Source organism: Rhinopithecus bieti, unplaced genomic scaffold (assembly GCF_001698545.2).
Source record: "Rhinopithecus bieti isolate Rb0 unplaced genomic scaffold, ASM169854v2 scaffold_64276, whole genome shotgun sequence".
Lineage (NCBI taxonomy): Eukaryota > Metazoa > Chordata > Mammalia > Primates > Cercopithecidae > Rhinopithecus > Rhinopithecus bieti.
The window spans coordinates 295,372-313,111 of NW_016824314.1; the positions used below are offsets into that span (position 1 = coordinate 295,372).

The following is a 17,740-nucleotide window of genomic DNA, read 5'->3' on the forward strand; positions in this document are numbered from 1 at the left end:
GAGATGGAGTCTTCTTATGATCTCAGCTCACTGCAGCCTCCACCTCCTGGGTTCAAGCAATTCTCCTGCCTCAGCCTCCCAAGTAGCTGGGATTACAGGTGCACACCACCATGCCTGGCTAATTTTTTATATTTTTAGTAGAGATGGGGTTTCATCATGCTGGCCAGGCTGGCCTTGAACTCCTGACCTTGTGATCTGCCCACCTTGGCCTCCCAAAGTGCTGGGATTACAGGCGTGAGCCACCGCACCTGGCTCTTTCTTTTTTTTTAGACAGAGTCCCGCTCTGTTGCCCAGGCTGGAGGGCAGTGGCATGATCTTGGCTCACTGCAATCTCTGCCTCCCGGGTTCCAGCGATTCTCCTGCCTCAGCCTCCTGGGTAGCTGGGATTACAGGCACCCACTATCACGCCTGGCTAATTTTTGTATTTCTAGTAGAGATGGTGTTTCACAACATTGGCCAGGCTGGTCTCAAATGCCTGACCTCAGATGATCTACCTGCCTCTGCCTCCCAAAGTGCTGGGATTATGGGCGTGAGCTACCACACCCAGCCGAGACTTAGTACATTCTTGAAAACATTTTCATTCACTCAACAAATATTTATTGAGGGCTTAAGCACAATGCCTGGTGATAGCTTGGGAGCAAGGATGGATAGATGGGCAGGAGAGCAATTCCTGCTCTCATGGACTTGCCATCTTGTGCAACTCAAAGGCTCACACAATTAAACCTGTTGTGGATTTCCTTTCAGGGAAGGAAAATGGTTTCAAGAGGAAGGGCACTGACCTAGATAGGAATATATCCCGGCAGGCTTCCTTCAGGAAGTAATGATGGATTTGACATCTGAAAGAAGAGTGGGTGTTAACAAGAGAAAACAGGCTGGAAAAGCTAAAAGAAAGTGAATCTCGGCAAATCCCAGGAAACCTAGGGAAATAGTGCAAGATGAGGCTGGAGAAGTAAGAATGGGCTACACCGAAGAAGCCTTACTAGGAAGAGGAAACTTTAAAGATTTGGCTCTGCCATAGACTGAATGTTTATGTCTTCCCAAAATTCACTGAATTCATTAGGGTGAAATCTAATTCCCAGTGTGATGGTATTTTGAGATGGGACCTTAGGGAAGTGATTAGGTAATCACGGCAGAGCCTTCATTAATGGGATTAGAGTCCTTATAAAAGAGACCCAAGAGGGAGGCCCCTTGTGCCTCCTACCACGTGGACACAATGAAAATATATATGGTCACCTATGAAGAAGTAGGCCCTCACCAGACAACAGATCTGCTAGTGCCTTGATACTGGACTTCCCAATCTCCAGAACTGTAAGAAATACATTTCTGTAGTTTTTATAGCATTCTGTTATAGCAGGCCAAACAGAGTAACACAGGGTCTATCCTAAGAACAAAGGAAGTCACTGAAATATTTCAAACACTGATGTGCTCAAAGTTTTGTTTCTGTAAGCTCACTCTGGCTAAGTGTAGAAACAGGCTGTAAAGGGCATAGAAGTAATTCAGGGAGCCTAGTTAGGAACCTATCGCAATAGCTCAGGTAAAAGCTTGATAACATGAACTAGTCTAACTGCAGTAGAGTAGGGAATTTGAAATAACTGACTTATGGACTGAATGTATGTGTCCCCCCTCCCCCAAATTCCTATGTTGAGGCCCTAACCCGTGTGTGGCTGTATTTGGAGTAAGAAAGTAATTAAGGCTAAAGAGGTCATGAGAGTAGAGCCCTAATCTAATAGGACTGATATCCTTATAAGAAAGAACACTGAAGAGCTTGCTTTCTCCCCACTGCCCCCACCCTGCTGCACATCCTCTTGTAATTACACTGCCTTATTCAGAGAATGAGAGGGGAAAAAAGTCTGTACATGTTCAACATAGATGCAAATATATCCTTTTTTAACTGAAATATTTTTGTCCCCAGTTGGTTGAATCTATGGATATGGAACCCTTAGATATGGAGGACCAACTATATTTTGTTGTGGCAACCTGGGCAGATAAATACAGATTTTGGTACCAAAAAGTGTAGTATTTCTTAGCAAATACCTAAAAATATGGAAGTGGCTTTGGAACTGGGTAATGGTGAGGGGCTGGAGTAGTTTTAACATGCATGCTAAAAAAGATAGTCTATAGTGTCCTGAAAGACTGTTGATAGCTATGGTCCAACAGGTGATTGGATTAAAGGTAACTCTTACAAGGACTCAGAAAGAAAAGAGGAGAGCCAGAGAGAAAGTCTCCATATTCTTACAGAATATATATATCATCATCAACAGAATGTTCATAGGCATGATGGACTTTAAAGGCCCGATCTGGTGAAGTCTTAGGTAGAAATGCAGAACAGGTTAATAGAAACAAAGGAGATTCTTGTTATAAAATGGAAAGAACTTAGCTGAGTTGTGTTCTAGTGTTTTGTGGAAGGCGGAAATTGTGAGCAATGAAACTGGATCTAAATTTAGCTAAAGAGATTTCTAAGCAAAATATTGAAGGAGAAACTTGGTTTCTCTACCACTTAAAATGCAAGGAGATAAACTGAAGGAATTTTAAGCAAAGAGAAACTAGAATTTGAAGATACAGAAAATTCTCAGCCTATCCACACTGCAAAGAAATGAGAAAGCCTGTTTTGAAGAGAACATTAAAGGTGTGGCTGAACAACCATTTGATAACATTAGTGTGGGTGTGAACCACAGATTTAATCAGCCACCTGAGCAGAAGCCAAGAATAGAGATGGGATTGTACCAACAGAGATATTGCCAGCTGGGACTAAAGGGGACAGGAAAATCAGAATGGAATGAAAGAAAGCTGTAGGACTTCAGATTCTACAGAAGCAGACAACAGAGCTATCTGGCTATGAGCATGAGCTATCCTTTTAAAAAGTGAAGAATGGCCCCAAAAGTGATTCAAATATTGTCCGTGAACCACAGCCTGCTAATGTCACCACAGGCCTAAGAGGCAGGGCTAGTTCCTCCTCCATTTCAAAGGATGAGGCCTTTTCATTCATGGGAGGCCAGGATCCTACTGACCAGTGTCTCAGGGACAAGGCTGAGGCCCAGTGCCATAAGCCCAGTGCCACCCAAGTGGGCCTGGAGAGCACTGCATCAAACCAAAAATAATAATTCTACAGCCTTAAGAGCTAATGGGATTTGCCTTGCCAGGTTTGGGGACTTGCTTGGGACTTGTCATCCTTTTTTTCTTTCTTTTTTCTCCTTTCTGAGATGGAATGTCTTTCCTATGCCCATCTCATCATTGTGTTTTGGAAGAGCATATTGTCTGGTTTCACAGGTTCACAGCTGGAGAGGAATTTTGCCTCAGACTGAATGGTACCAAAAGTCTTGGCCATACCTGATTTATGCTTAAATTAGGCTTTGGATTTTAGACTTTAGAGTTGATACTTAAACAAGTTAAGGCTTTTAGTGTTCTTGGGATAGAATGGAATATATCTACATGTGACAAGAACATAGATTTTGGCAGGCCACGGCCAGTATGTTATAGACTGAATGCATGTACTCCCCACTTCAAAATTCCCATTTTGAGGCCCTAACCCCCAGTGTGGCTACATTTGGATTAAGACAGCAATTAAGATTAAATTAGGTAATAAGGGTGGGGCCCTGATCTGACAAGACTAGTGTTCTTTTAAGAAGAGACACCAGATAGCACTCATGCTCTTCTCCCACCCACTACCCGCTTTGTGTGTACACACTGAGAAAAGGCCATGTGAGGACATAGCAAGAAGGCAGCTATCTGCAAGCCAGGAAGAGAGCCCTCACCAGAAACTGACCCTGTTGGACCTTGATCTGAGACTTCTAGCTTATAGAACTCTCAGAAAAATTTCTGTACGTTGTAGTATTTTGTTATGGCAGACTGAACAGAGTAATACACTGATAAAAATTAGGAAGTATTGGGGTAATGTGTTAAGATAATTCCTCATTTTTAATAGTAGAGTAGAATAAAATAATGTCTAAAATATACTGGCTAGTGTTATGATGGTAACAACTAGAAAAACTAAAATTGATTATTGAAGAAATTGGAGGGGATGTCAATGATAAAATTTTACTTTTTAACCCTTAGGTTTACTAAAACCATGTATATTAGTTTCATCAACCATTTCAAAAGTTTAACTTAATTTTCAAAGAAACTTAAAATATCATGCCTTCATTCCTTAAATTTCAGTCATTCTGTTTTACTTTTATAATTTTTGCTATATTAATCCTTGCCAATTTTAAACCGTTTTTAACCTAAATCAATTTATTTTACATTATTTTCAACTTAAACTGCTTATACTTATATTTTCCAATACATTAAACATATATAATTATTATAAATGTTCACCCATATAATACCTAAAATTATCTCACGTTCCAGGAGTGGTAGAAGGCTTACACTTTGAAAAACATGACTAGATACAAAATTTGATTATTTGTCTTGATGGCTTAAAAACGTTAAACAGGCTGGGCATGGTGGCTCACACCTGTAATCCCAGCACTTCGGGAGGCCAAGGCAGGTGGATATGGGGTCAAGAGATTGAGACCATCCTGGCCAACATGGTGAAACCCCGACTCTAATAAAAATACAAAAATTAGCTGGGCGTGGTGGTGCGTGCCTGTAGTCCTAGCTACTCGGAAGGCTGGAGCAGGAGAATCACTTGAACCAGAGGCAGAGGTTGCAGTGAGCCGAGATCACACCACTGCACTCCAGCCTGGTGACAGAGTGAGACTCTGTCTGAAAAAAAAAAAAAGAAAAGAAAAAAAGAAAAACCTAATAACATATATGAGAAAATGAATTCCTGTCTTTTAAAAAATAATTCTCTCTACAAGTTACACGTACACTGATAGAATTTTAAGAACATCTGAGTATTTGGATGTTTCCCCTTTTAGAATGGATTAAATTAGGCCGCGGGGCGCTGGCTCAAGGCCTTGCTGATCCCAGCACTTTGGGAGCCGAACGGGCGGATCACGAGGTCAGGAGATCGGAGACCATTCCTGGGCTAATACCGGTGAAATGCAACCCCGTGCTCTTACTTAAAAATACAAAAAACTAGCCGGTCGACGAGCGCCGTGGGCTACCTGTAGTCCTCCCAGCTAGCTCGGAGGCTGAGACAGGGAAGAATGGCAGTCTGAACCCGGGGGGAGGACGGGAGCCTTGCAGTGAGCTGAGAGCCGGCCCACTGCACTCCAGCCTGGCGCGGCCCAGAGCAAGACTCCGTCTCAAAAAAAAAAAGAATGGATTACATTAAATATAACCTGAAATAGATTTCACACAGCCAAAAGTTAAAATTTTAAACGTTTAGTGCTGTGAAACTAAATGCTGTTTTAAAAAATCCAGAACTGAACTTCGTCATATAAAATGGGCTTAGCTAAATAAAACAACATAAATGCCTTTTTTAAAAAATCATTGGCCAGGTGCAGTGGCTCACGGCTGTAATCCCAGCACTTTGGGAGGCCGCGGTAGGCAGATCACTTGAGGTTAGGAGTTCAAGACTGGCCTGGCTAACATGGTGAAACCCCATCTCTACTAAAAATGCAAACATTAACTAGACATGGTGGTGGGCACCTGTAATCCCAGCTACTCAGGAGGCTGTAGCAGGAGAATCGCATGAACCCAGGAGGTAGAGGTTGCAGTGAGCTGAGATCATGCCACTGCACCCAGCCTGGGTGACAGAGTAAGACTCCATCTCAAAAAAAAAAAAAAAAAAAAAAAAAGGTTAAAAAAAATGTTTAACCAGTACCTATATGCAACCCACTCCCCACTCTGCTATTTACTGGAAATGCAAAGACAGATACAATGTCTCTAAAATTTGGAATGTGTCTGTATAAGAATTTAAAGCATAAATAAATGCCCCTCAATATAATGATATAACTTGTTGAATTAAAATAGTTCAGCTCTCAGTTATTTAAAACTAGTAAAAAGACTTAACTTTCACCACAATCTTTAGTAAAACTTAGAATGAGACTTATTTCTACTTATAGTCTTGGTTTAAAAAGCATAGTACACTACATCAAGTATGCCCTAAGCATTCATATTTGTTTGCAGAATAAATATGCTATGGTCCACTTCTCAGCAGTCTATCTCTGTAATGCAGTTCTAATATTTTAAGTGTCTAAAACACATGATACGTGAGGAAATACTGAATTATTCATAACACAGATGAAAGTATTTTCATCTACTTATATCCACCCTTCTTAAAAGCATGCCTTCAACCCCCATTTGCATAGCTCCTCTGCTAACTTTTAGCCATTCCCTCTTATAAATTTACTGCCCTCTTTGTCTGAAGGCATCTGTTTCCATCAACATTTCATTTCTTACAGGAGCAGGGGCAGTGAGCTCTCCAGTTCATTCAACCTTAAGTGGAGGAAGAGGCCCCTCACAGCTCCTAAGTTAGCCTTCTGATACTCTTAGCAGAGTTGCTACCCCAGGGCTGCAGAATCTACCTGGGTTGGGTGCTAGTTGTTCACCAGGGTTCAGCATCAGTCTGAACTGAGCTTCTATACAGCAAGTGGCCTCCCAAATGCCTTAATGGTTTCTGGTTACACCTGGGGAACAGGATCCTTAATCCCCTAAAAGAATACTTTTATACTGATAGTTATTTTATCCACGTAAAATAAATCACTCATTTAATTAAATGATTTTATAAAAGAAAATTATTTATAAAAGAAAACTATTACAAATAAATAATAAAACTCATAATGAAATTGAATATTTATTTGAATTTCTCCTGGTAATAGCTCTCAACAAGTAAGAAAATCAAGCTGTGAGATTTTGTTTTAAATGTAGCCATTTTTCAAAAGGTAAAAGTTGGCTTCTATATTTAATGGCAAGTGGGACATCTTCTATTTTAAAACTAACATTCAAAAAGTAGTAAAATATACACTATCATGAACATTATGTGTTTTCTAGAATGGATACATGTCTGAATACTAATCTGAATGTGGAAGAAATATATATCTGTTAAAACCACACTGGAAAATGTTCTTTTAAAAAAAGTAGCTTGAAGTAAAAGGAACTTGCTAAAACCCAGTAAACTTTCATGTATGGGAATTTTAAAATCTCCACCCATCCCACCTCTGAAAAAAAAAAAAAGAAGAAGAAGAAGAAAAGAAAGAAAAAGAAAAAAAAACCATATGGTCAATTTGAGTACAGCCATTCATTACATGACTGCTCATTCTGTACAATGTAGAAGGCTGGTTATTTAGGAAATATTTTGTTTCCTCAAGTGCATCTTTTGAAGATTTGTCTAGTAAAACTGCAATATCATATATAAAACACTTAACACCAGACATGCAATAACAAAGCTAAATCATTCCACTGTAAAGTTTTTAAAACTACTTTTAAAACTTTTGTTTCACCAAGAAATAAAGATGTAAAATACAGTAGCATTCTTGTTCTCCAACAGTATGCATTGTATGCTTTTGTTATTTGGCAAATCTTTTAGAGTCAAACAAAAATAATAGTCTAAACAATATTTCTTCTGTCATTATAATACGATTCCCAGGCAGAACAGTAAGATGTAGAGGAAGAGTTAGATTTTTGGAAGTTTTGGTGCATTAACCACAGGATTTGCCTCGTGCAAGTATCTCCTCCCTGCACTCTTGTAATCATAGGTACAGCCATGAGTTTCTGCATAACGATGAGATGCACAGAAGTTGTTTCCACATCTAAAGCACAAAAAAAGTTTACGTGAATAGTTGTATTTCTATGAAAGGCTCATCTCTCTGGGAGAGAGGAGCTTGACTTCAGGTAGTCCAACAGGGGCCCTTTGGTTCTTTTTAGCAATTTCACTGCTGACATGTCCCTTTCATTCGTAAACAAACATAAATACCCCCAAAAAAGAACAAGTTAATTGTCTATGAATATGACAATTTATGATAAAGAAGTCATTATAGAATGAAACAGGGTAGGCCAGGTGCGGTGGCTCATGCCTGTAATCCCAGCACTTTGGAAGGCCGAGGCGGGTGGATCTTGAGGCCATCCTGACCAACATGGTGAAAACCCATCTCTACTAAAAATACAAAAATTAGCTGGGCGTGCTGGCATGCACCTGTAGTCCAGCTACTTGGAAGGCTGAGGCAAGAGAATCGCTTGAACCCAGGAGGTGGAGGTTGTAGTAAGCCAAGATCATGCCACTGCACTCCAGCCTGGTGACAGAGCAAGACTCAGTCTCAAAAAGAAGAAAAAAAAAAGAATGAAACAGGGTGTAGAACTCTATCAGCAGTAAAACTGCAAAAAGCCGATAAATATGCCCATCATTTCTCTTATACCTAGTAAACCTCAAAGAATTCTGAATTTCTGAGAAATTCAGTCTCATGATAAAATTAAAATAGTAAACTCTAACTATGCCATGAAAGAATTTTTAAGAATATCTCTAGTAGCAAGATAAGTTGTTTTCATTTGAACAGAATACACTCTAAAAGGCAGGGATTGGGCTGAGTGTGGTGGCGGCTCACACCTGAAATTCCAGCACTTTGGGAGGCCAAGGTGAGAAGATCAGTTGAGGCCAGGAGTTTGAGACCAGCCTAGGCAATACAGTGAGATCTGTCTCTACAAAACATTTAAAAAATTAACCAGGCATAATAGCACATGCCTATAGTCCTAGCTATTAGGGAGGCTGAGGCAGGGGGATCGCTTGAGCCCAAGACATCAAGGCTCCAGTGAGCTATGATCGCAGTACTGAAAAAAAAAAAAAGGCCGCAGCAGCAGTTATTTTCAAGCCTAGCCTCAATCTAAGGGCTGACATCCAAGATAATATGACATATCATCCTTGGAGGATATCCATCAATACTAACGAAATAAATAATTACGGAAAGAAAAATTTCATAATTTTTGGAAATATATTATTCATCTATTTTATATTAACTTTTAATTTTTTTGTTAAATTTTTAATAGAATATTCAGGGAGGGGTTCTTCCAAGGTGCTATTCAAACAAAATCCAAGCAGGTTCACCATAAGACAAAAAAGGTACACTCTCAGATTAGTTTAAACCTCCTAACTTAAAGGACAAGGAAGGATCTGTTTTTATCTTTTGGAAACCCATGAGCTATCTACTTGTTCTTTACTTCAGCCAATTAGAAGTTCAACTGAACACAGCTATTTGAACATCATCTTAATGATGTTATAAATAGGCAATTTAAATATTTTATTTTGCATAATCCCCAAGCTGGGTTATCACAGAGAAAGCATCTCAGCTTCTCCAGCTGGCCAACCTGCCTGCATTCGTAGCTACTAGCCAGTCCTGTTTTCTTTCCACAAAGAAAACAATGATTTGTTTTTTTCTTCTTTGTCTGAAGAGGGGCTTTCACAGGTGGGAAGTGATGAGTAGTACATTCTCCTGTTTAGAGAAAGGACATCTTGATTAACACAGGCATAAAATCCTAAACATGAAACTATTAAGCAAAACACAAAACATAGTCCTATCAAAGTAAATATCTATGCCATAAAATTAATTTGTGCTATTTTATATCTAAAATTATTTATAAAATCTACAGGTCAAGTTGCAGTGGAACTATTTTTTTTTAAGATGTGGTAGGTTTCCACTGATTAGCACTTATATTTTAGAACTTTTATACACACCACTTTTCTGATTATTTCTAATGGTAATCAGTTTATATAAAGTATACCAAATTTTGACGGAGAATAAAGAAAAATGTCTGCTTCAAAATCATATTTGATGAAACCTCTGAGAACATGATTGCAATACAAATATTCTGTTTGTTCACACCAAAAAGGAGTACCAGAGTATCATGAAACAAGCCTTTTAGTCCTATTACACCACAGACAGTAAGTTCATCAAACCACGAGCAAGTCATTTATTCTGTCAAAACTTCAATATGTTTATTTTTAACATAATAGAACATGTATTTTTCTCTCTAGATTAATAAGCACTTTAAGGTCAGTTCAGTCCACATATGTAAAAAGCACTCTGAAAGTTTTAGGCATGTTATAATTACATGAAATGTCATATTAATAATAGTAACTAACACAGTACACAGATCAATTTCACAGTACTACTAGTTTTCCAAAAATATTTACTGAATTCTGTACTACTGTATCAACTTGAGTTTTTACCTTAAAAATAAGAGCACATCTGTTATTACATAAGAAAGAATTAAATCTGTTTTTTGTTTTTTTGGGGGGGGGGGGACAGTTTCGCTCTGTTGCCCAGGCTGGAGTGCAGTAGCAAGATCTCGGCTCACTGCAAGCTCCACCTCCCAGGTTCAAGTGATTCTTCTGCCTCAGCCTCCCGAGTAGCTGGGACTACAGGTGTGCGCTGCCATACCCAGCTAATTTTTTTGTATTTTTAGTAGAGATGGGGTTTCACCATCTTGGTCAGTCTGTTCTGCTCTTGAACTCCTGACCTCATGATCTGACCATCTCGGCCTCCCAAAGTGCTGGGATTACAGGTGTGAGCCACTGTGCCAGGTCAAATCAATTTCTTTAATTACTAAGTGAAATGTCTTTTAGAACTGATCAAAATGCCAACAAACCCCAGTCATAAGCAGAGAGACTCAAAGTTCCTGCCCATAGTTGATAAAGTAACAGCATAAGTACACATGTGCTTGGTGTCACTCAAAGGCTAAGAAGCAAGAGGCAAAGAAAAAATGCAAGAACAAGTGGAAGGAGTGAGGAAAAACTGGTAGTGTCAATAGTGCTGGGACCTTTTCTCCACTACTGAAAAAGGTTTGGGGGGCCTAAGCTTGGTATTTATTTGGCAGCTAAAAGTCTGAAATTTCTTAAAGGGTTCAAAAAATCGGATTTACAATTAATTGGTTCTATGTCTTTTGTCACAACAGAGATTAGGTAATTTGTACACAAGCCCGGGAAAATTAAATCTTCTTTATTACCAGTCTAAAATACATTCCCAGATCTTGCCAAAACTAGAAACAAAATTTGAAACAACTGAAATGACTCCTAATAGTGCCTGGGTACCAACTCAGTTAATAAACATTTTCTTTCTCAAGTGCACTTAGAGATACCAAGAACATCTCACAAAGGTGATGGTGTAATTCCATTATTTAAAATATTTGTAAAAAGATATTTACTTGCACTTGCACAGGACACCAAAGAAAGGCATATATTACATGATGCCCAGTGGAAGTTTATCTACTCGAAACTTCCTTAAACAATGGTGAAGAATCTCTGATAATTTAATTCACTGTAGTCACATTTTCATTTTTTTTCTTTTCTTAGGGGATGCTTAACTCAGTATTCTCCACACTTTTTTTCATTCAAGAACTCTTGTGAGGCCGGGCACAGTGGCTCACACCTGTAATCCTAGCACTATGGGAGGCCAAGGTTGGCAAATCACCTGAGGTCAGGAGTTCGAGACCAGTCAGGCCAACGTGGTAAAACCCCGTCTCTACTAAAAATACAAAAGTTAGCTGGGCATGGTAGCATGTGTCTGTAGTCCCAGCTACTCAGGAGGCTGAGGCAGAAGAATTGTTTCAACCCGTGAGGAAGAGGTTGCAGTGAGCCGAGATCATGCCACTGCACTTTAGCCTAACCAGGCAACAGAGCGAGACTCTGCCAAAAAAAAAAAAAAAAACCCTTGTGAATGTGTAGAGACAGAGAATACATTAGTGACAGTAATGAGGCAGCACAAAAATATAAGTACAGTACTCTATGAGAGCAGCTTCCATACATCCTTCTACCATTCAGAGAAAACTATTAGTCAACTACTGTGTGCTAGGAACCATCACTAAACATATTGATTCCCCACTATAAACAGGAAAAATATAAATCCCTTGGACTGGCATTTAAGGTATTATTATGTCCAATACAATGCCTTTCTAACTATCCAGAGACACCGTAATTTACCATGCCAAACCCACCCTGAAGGATGTACCAAGTCCTTCTACATCTGCAATCTCTTCTAAAATAAACTCTACCTGTCAACCCAGTAGCATTTGACTTGTCCTGTAAGACATCATCAATTATCAACTCCTCTCTGACGCCTTCTCTCAAACGTGTACTGAACAGATGAATAAAGACAAAAATCCATAAAATCATATTGATGGAAAGAGTTGCTTTTCAGAACAAGATGAAAGGTACTTGAGGTAATGCACTTGTTTGCCATTTCCTAGTCTCATATTTGATCTAACATCTAACAGAATCTACAAAAACTGACCCAACAGAAAGGCAGCAAAAAGTAATAAATTAGTGTTTCAGACGCAAGGTTGGTAGTCATCTGCCTAAAATCAATGGCTAAAACTACAATAATTGATACAGTTTCCAAGGGAAACCTTATAGTGAAAAGAACAGAGGACCAAAGGAGGAATCTAGGAGGTCAATTAAATGAAATTTGCATCAAAATGTATACAGACTCTTCTAGGTAATTCAGAATGATAGTTATTATGGTGAGAGAAAATGGAAGCAAGTTACACAGCTCTACTGCAGCTAGCAGCTGATACTTCAAACCTAAATGAAATCAAACAAAAAGAGCATGTATCTGGTGACAAGCAGAGGGCTGGTTAAAAAAAAAAGGACAGAAGAAAACTGAGGTTAAAAAAAGATTAAAACAAAAGAAAGAATTTATAACAATGTGATAGCCTAGAATAACAAAAAAAAAAAAAAAAAGAAAACTATTTCAAGAATGAAGGACACAAAAATCAAGTAAGATAAAGATACGGAGGCATCCAATGGATTTGAAATTATGGAGATCGTCAGTGGCCACAGCAATAGCAGTTTCAGAAGAGTAGCAAGCGAGACGTGAACCAGCACTGAAGACTGAACTAGAGCTGAGTGAGTAGGGATGGGTGTAATGCAAATGTCCAAGAAGATTAGCTGTGTGTTAGGGCAGGACAGAGTTATGTGTCAAGGAAACACAACAACTATAACATTAAAAGTCAATAAATTACAGTAATGAAAACAATGTGATACTGGCATAAAACAGACACACAGACCAATGAGTAGAGAGTTCAGAAACAAATCCTCATATACATGATCAAATGACTTTCAATACGGGTGCCAAGACCATTCAATGAAGAAGGACAGTGTTTCAACAAACGTTAGTAAGAAAATGGGATGTTCACATGCAAAAGAATGAAGTGGAACCCTTACCTTACACTCTATATAACAATTAACTCAAAATGGATCAAAGTCCTAAACATAAGACCTAAAACTATAAAACTTCTAGAAGAAAAGTTAGGGGAAAAGCTTCATGATACTGGATTTGGTGGTGATTTCTTGGATATGACACCAAAGGCACAGGTAACAAAAGGAGAAAATAAACAAACTGGATTTCCTAATGTGTCAGGCATTCTGGACTTTCCAGTGATGCCACTGAGATGGCACCTGTCAAAAAAGCAGTGGTTCCATTTCTAGATTGTGGATCTTCAGATAAATTCCACCATTTTTACTGTACTTCCTGAAAGTCAGGGTCGGCTTGTGAAAAGTTGTTAAGCAACATGCTAAATGTGAAATGTCAACCCTCACTCTAAACTTCCCCTGTTCAGAACATCAGATATTTCATTGGGTTTTATAGTGGCTTTCTGATTTTTGGTATTCCACTGAAGAAGGGAGTTTGAAAGTTGTTGTATACTGTTAACGACTGTCTGTCCACATCCTGCCTGAAATACCATGATTGTTTATGGAAAGTATCTTTAATAAAGCTGGATACAGTTTGGGTTGGGGGGGGAAAACATGAAAAGACATTTCTCCAAAGAAGATCTACAAACGACCAATAAGCACATGAAACTACTCATTAGGAAATCAACTTCACTAATTAGGGAATCAATAATCAGTAACACTAATCATCACAGATATGCAAATCAAAACCACAGTGACATCACCTCACACCCATTAGGATGGCTACTAGCAAAAAAATAGGAAAATAACAAGTGTTGCCAAGGATGTGGAGAAATTAGAATCCTTTTGCACTGTTGATGGAATGAAACATGGTACAGCAACTGTGGAAAACAATATGATGGTTCCTCAAAAAATTAAAAATAGAAATACCTTCTGATCCCGCAATTTCATTCTGGGTGTATATTCTAAATAATTGAAAGTAGTGTTCACAGCACCATTATTCACAATAGCTAAAACATGGAAGCAATACAACTGTTTATTAACGGATGAATGGATAAGCAAAATGTGCTCTGTGTGTATGTGTATATTGTGTGTGTGTGTACACACACACGCACAATAGAGTATCAGACCCCAAAAGAAAAAAATTTCTGATATGTACTACTACATGGGTAAATCTTGAGAACATTCTGATAAGTGAAATAAGCCAGTCATAAAAAGACAAATACTGTATGATTCCACTTACATGAGGTACTTAGAGTACCTAAAAAATCATTGAATTACGAAATGAAATGGTAGTTGCCAAGGTGGTGGGAGGGGGAAAAGTGTTTCAGTTTGAAAAGTGTTCTGGAGAAAGATGGTGGTGATGGATCCAACAATGTGAAAGTCACTGAACTTTATATTTAAAAATGGTTATGACAGTGAAATTTATGTTATGTGTATTTTACCACAGTACAAAAGAATTGAAAAAATATGCAAATAGACTATGACTTTATAATCTTGGGCCTTACATAGGAATGAAAAACAAACCCTAAATGTCTTCAATAAAAACATAAAACTCACATGACAACCATAACAAATATCTTTTAAAACCTTGGGGCTACAAAGGTGGCACATCTTTGGTAACGAGTTTCCCATCCCTGGTCTGGGTATTAAAACATTTAAAAAGATGGCTTCCTTCCTCCTTGAAAATAAGGACCAGCTGGTGCATCTTTAATGTTTTTCTATATTGGTAGAAAGAAGTGCTAATGTTATAGTCACTTCTACTAGTATGCCGTGGAAAGAGCTGGCCCTAGAGACGGTCCCTTTCTTTTATCCAGAAATGACCAGATCATCAAAAAGAGATTCTTACCACCACCTCTGATGTTTGGCCATGATGTTGAAAGACATCTTTCTAGGGTAATTCTTCAAAACCCACATGGCTGTAGAGTGGCCAGTAACTAAGGTGGCTGGGAACTACATGTTCATTCTTCAATAATCTTGTGGGTTTTTTGACATAGATGACACCTCTTCCAAGACAAGATATTTCCATTTCAATTTTTGTTTTGTTCTTTATATGTGTCCTACAGTCCGTTCTCGTAATTATTTTCTTAATTGGAAAAAACATTTAGGGAGAGAATTTACTCTTTACATGCCACAGAGAAGGTTCTTCCCATTTCTCTTTGAAAATTCAACCGGATGCATAATTATGCAATTATCAGCCTTATATTGTTTTCAAAATTATCTGTAGCTTACCTACGCTTTTCCCTGTTGCTGCATTATTTCCATTCATTCCAACACCATGGGTAGACTACAATTAAAACACAAAACATCTATAGAGGTCAATGAAGAACAGAAATGATCAACAAACATGAAATACTTGTATTTTATCACTAACATGCTGTTGGGCTTTCATTTTAAATTATTTAATCCAATTTTTGTTTAATTAAATTAACTCGGAACCTGATTCCACATCTAGCAATATCATGCTTATTATTTATCTTTAAGAGGGTAAAATTTGCTGGGTGTGGTGACTCATGCCTGTAATCCCAGCACTTTGGGAGGCTGAGGTAAGAGGATCACTTGAGCCTAGGACATCGCAGCTGCAGTGAGCTATGATTGCACCACTGTGTTCCAGGAGTTTGAGAGCAGCCTGGGCAACATGGTGAAACCCCATCTCTACAAAGAATATAAAAGTTAATCAGGCATGGTGGCATGCGCCTGTAGTCTCAGTGACTCGAGAGACTGAGGTGGGAGGATTGCTTGAGCCCGGGAGGTCAAGGCTGCAGTGAACCATGATTATGCCAATGTGCTCCAGCCTGGGTGACAGAATGAGACCCTGTCTCAAAAAAAAAAAAAAAAAAAAGGGAGAGAGAGAGTAAAATTTGATGACTCAAATAAAAAGTTCTTACTTGGGATGGAAAAAAACATTAAAAAAATTTAGTATTTAAAAATACCAGTGTATTGGCATGTCCCTATATTCCCAGCTATTCAGGAGGCTAAGGCAGGAGGATTGCTTGAGCCCAGGAGTTCGAGGAGTTCAACATATACATACATATCTGATAAACTGTTTACATTAATTTATCTTCAAATTACTATTCTCATTTCAGGACTAAAACAGCATTCAAAATTCAACCATCAAGAAGATTTTATACAAATTAAAGAAACATTCTCAGATAAACTTATGAAAAAAATCTAATTTTAGCCTTCCTTATTTATGTAAACAAAAACCAAACTTTAAGTAAGTTGGATCACTACAAGGATAACTACTAGACCATGTTGAAAGGAAAATACTGACCAAAAAAACTTCTGGATGTTCTAACTGGGGAGAACTTTTCCTAAGGTTTTCTTCCTGAAAATGCTGGAGGTTTGTAGACAGCCCAATTCCAGAGGTCTGAAGCCTGCCTGCCCCACGTGTGCTCTGTAATCTATCTCTGCTTGTGCTCCGGGCCAGTGAAGGAAGAAAACTGATATTATTTACACAATCAACAGGCTCTTTGGAAGCCTTGTTAGCCATTTCTGTGATATCCCGAGCCTCAACTTTGGAAATAACATCAGATCTTTTCCCAGGTGAATCAACTTTAACACCCTGAAAGCGAAGAGTCCTAGAGGAAGAACAATCAGTTATGTTTTGAACATCCAGTGACCGAGAAGAAGGCTGTAGTTTCCCAAATTCAAAACTTTTGGACTGTCTCTGTGGTTTCACCAGAGAATTACGTAGCGACGTTGGTGCAGAACAGCGAAGAGGTGACAAGAGTCTATTCTTGTGAGGACTTAATTCCCGGTAGTTAAGAACTGAAGTCTCTACTGATTCCCCACTCAGCACTCCTGCAACATGCTTAAGATGCTGCTCTGGAGCTTTCAATCCTTTATCAGCATTAGTGAGTGACAACTCCGGATTCACTTTGCATGCATCTTCTAAGCCGCTGCTCTGCTCATCAGCATTTCCATCTGCAAATGAAGCCAGTGAGCCCACTTCAGGTAGAAGTGATTCTTCGATTACACATTCTTCTGAAGGTAAGACAGTGTCCTCATTACTAGATGGCAAGTTTCCTAAAAAGTGTTTTGTCTGCGTAGGCAGGGATGATCCAAGATGGAGAACAGAGTCAGCAAGCTCCTGGTCATTTCCCAACTCCAAATGGGGTATCTGAGGAGGTAGTTTGACATTGCTACTGGAGTGGGACAGTGTGTTATTCTCCCAGCTATTATTTTCCTTAAGAAATTCACCAGTGATAGAAGATATGGATCTCTCAGCAGGGAGTTGAGTTGCCAAACTTGAAATTCCATTCCTAGAGATTTCGGACAGATATGCATTCCCAAAAGCAGGTAAACAAGATTGACCAATGTTGGGGAGGACCCTTAACAATCCGTGGCAAGATGGTGCAGTGGAACCACTAGAAGGTCGAGGAGCTATAGGTGGGTGAGGTTTTATCTTGACAGCTTTCTTAGGCTAAAAGGAATGAATATACAGTTTCTTTACACAGTCGTTTTCTCTGCCCATTAACAAAAATTAGTGAAGGAAGAAAACGTTACTTACCATAACATACTGGCACTTTTACTATCTCAATTTAAAATGTTTAAGAAGAATAAAATCTTAAGATTATGGTAGGGAAGATGCTATTTTCCTTCATTGAGTATACTTTTCCAGTAATATTAAAGAAAAATAATTTTGTTCTATTTTGCTTACTACTGTTTCTCAGAGTTTTACTATAAAGAAAATGAACTGATTATATTAGATATGACATTGCTGACCTATTTTAG

At 38.6% G+C, this 17,740-nt stretch overlaps 1 protein-coding gene across 1 annotated transcript; it reads right to left on the reverse strand.

Moving 5' to 3' along the window:
- Nucleotides 1–8,799: 8,799 nt before the first annotated feature.
- ZFAND4 (zinc finger AN1-type containing 4) lies at nt 8,800–17,429 on the reverse strand (the record flags this gene model as incomplete). Its single annotated transcript, XM_017862227.1, has 3 exons — nt 8,800–9,308; nt 15,236–15,290; nt 16,278–17,429. Coding segments are annotated over 3 exons (1,437 nt in total), but the record flags the coding sequence as incomplete, so codon positions are not given.
- Between the last annotated feature and the right edge of the window lie 311 nt (nt 17,430–17,740).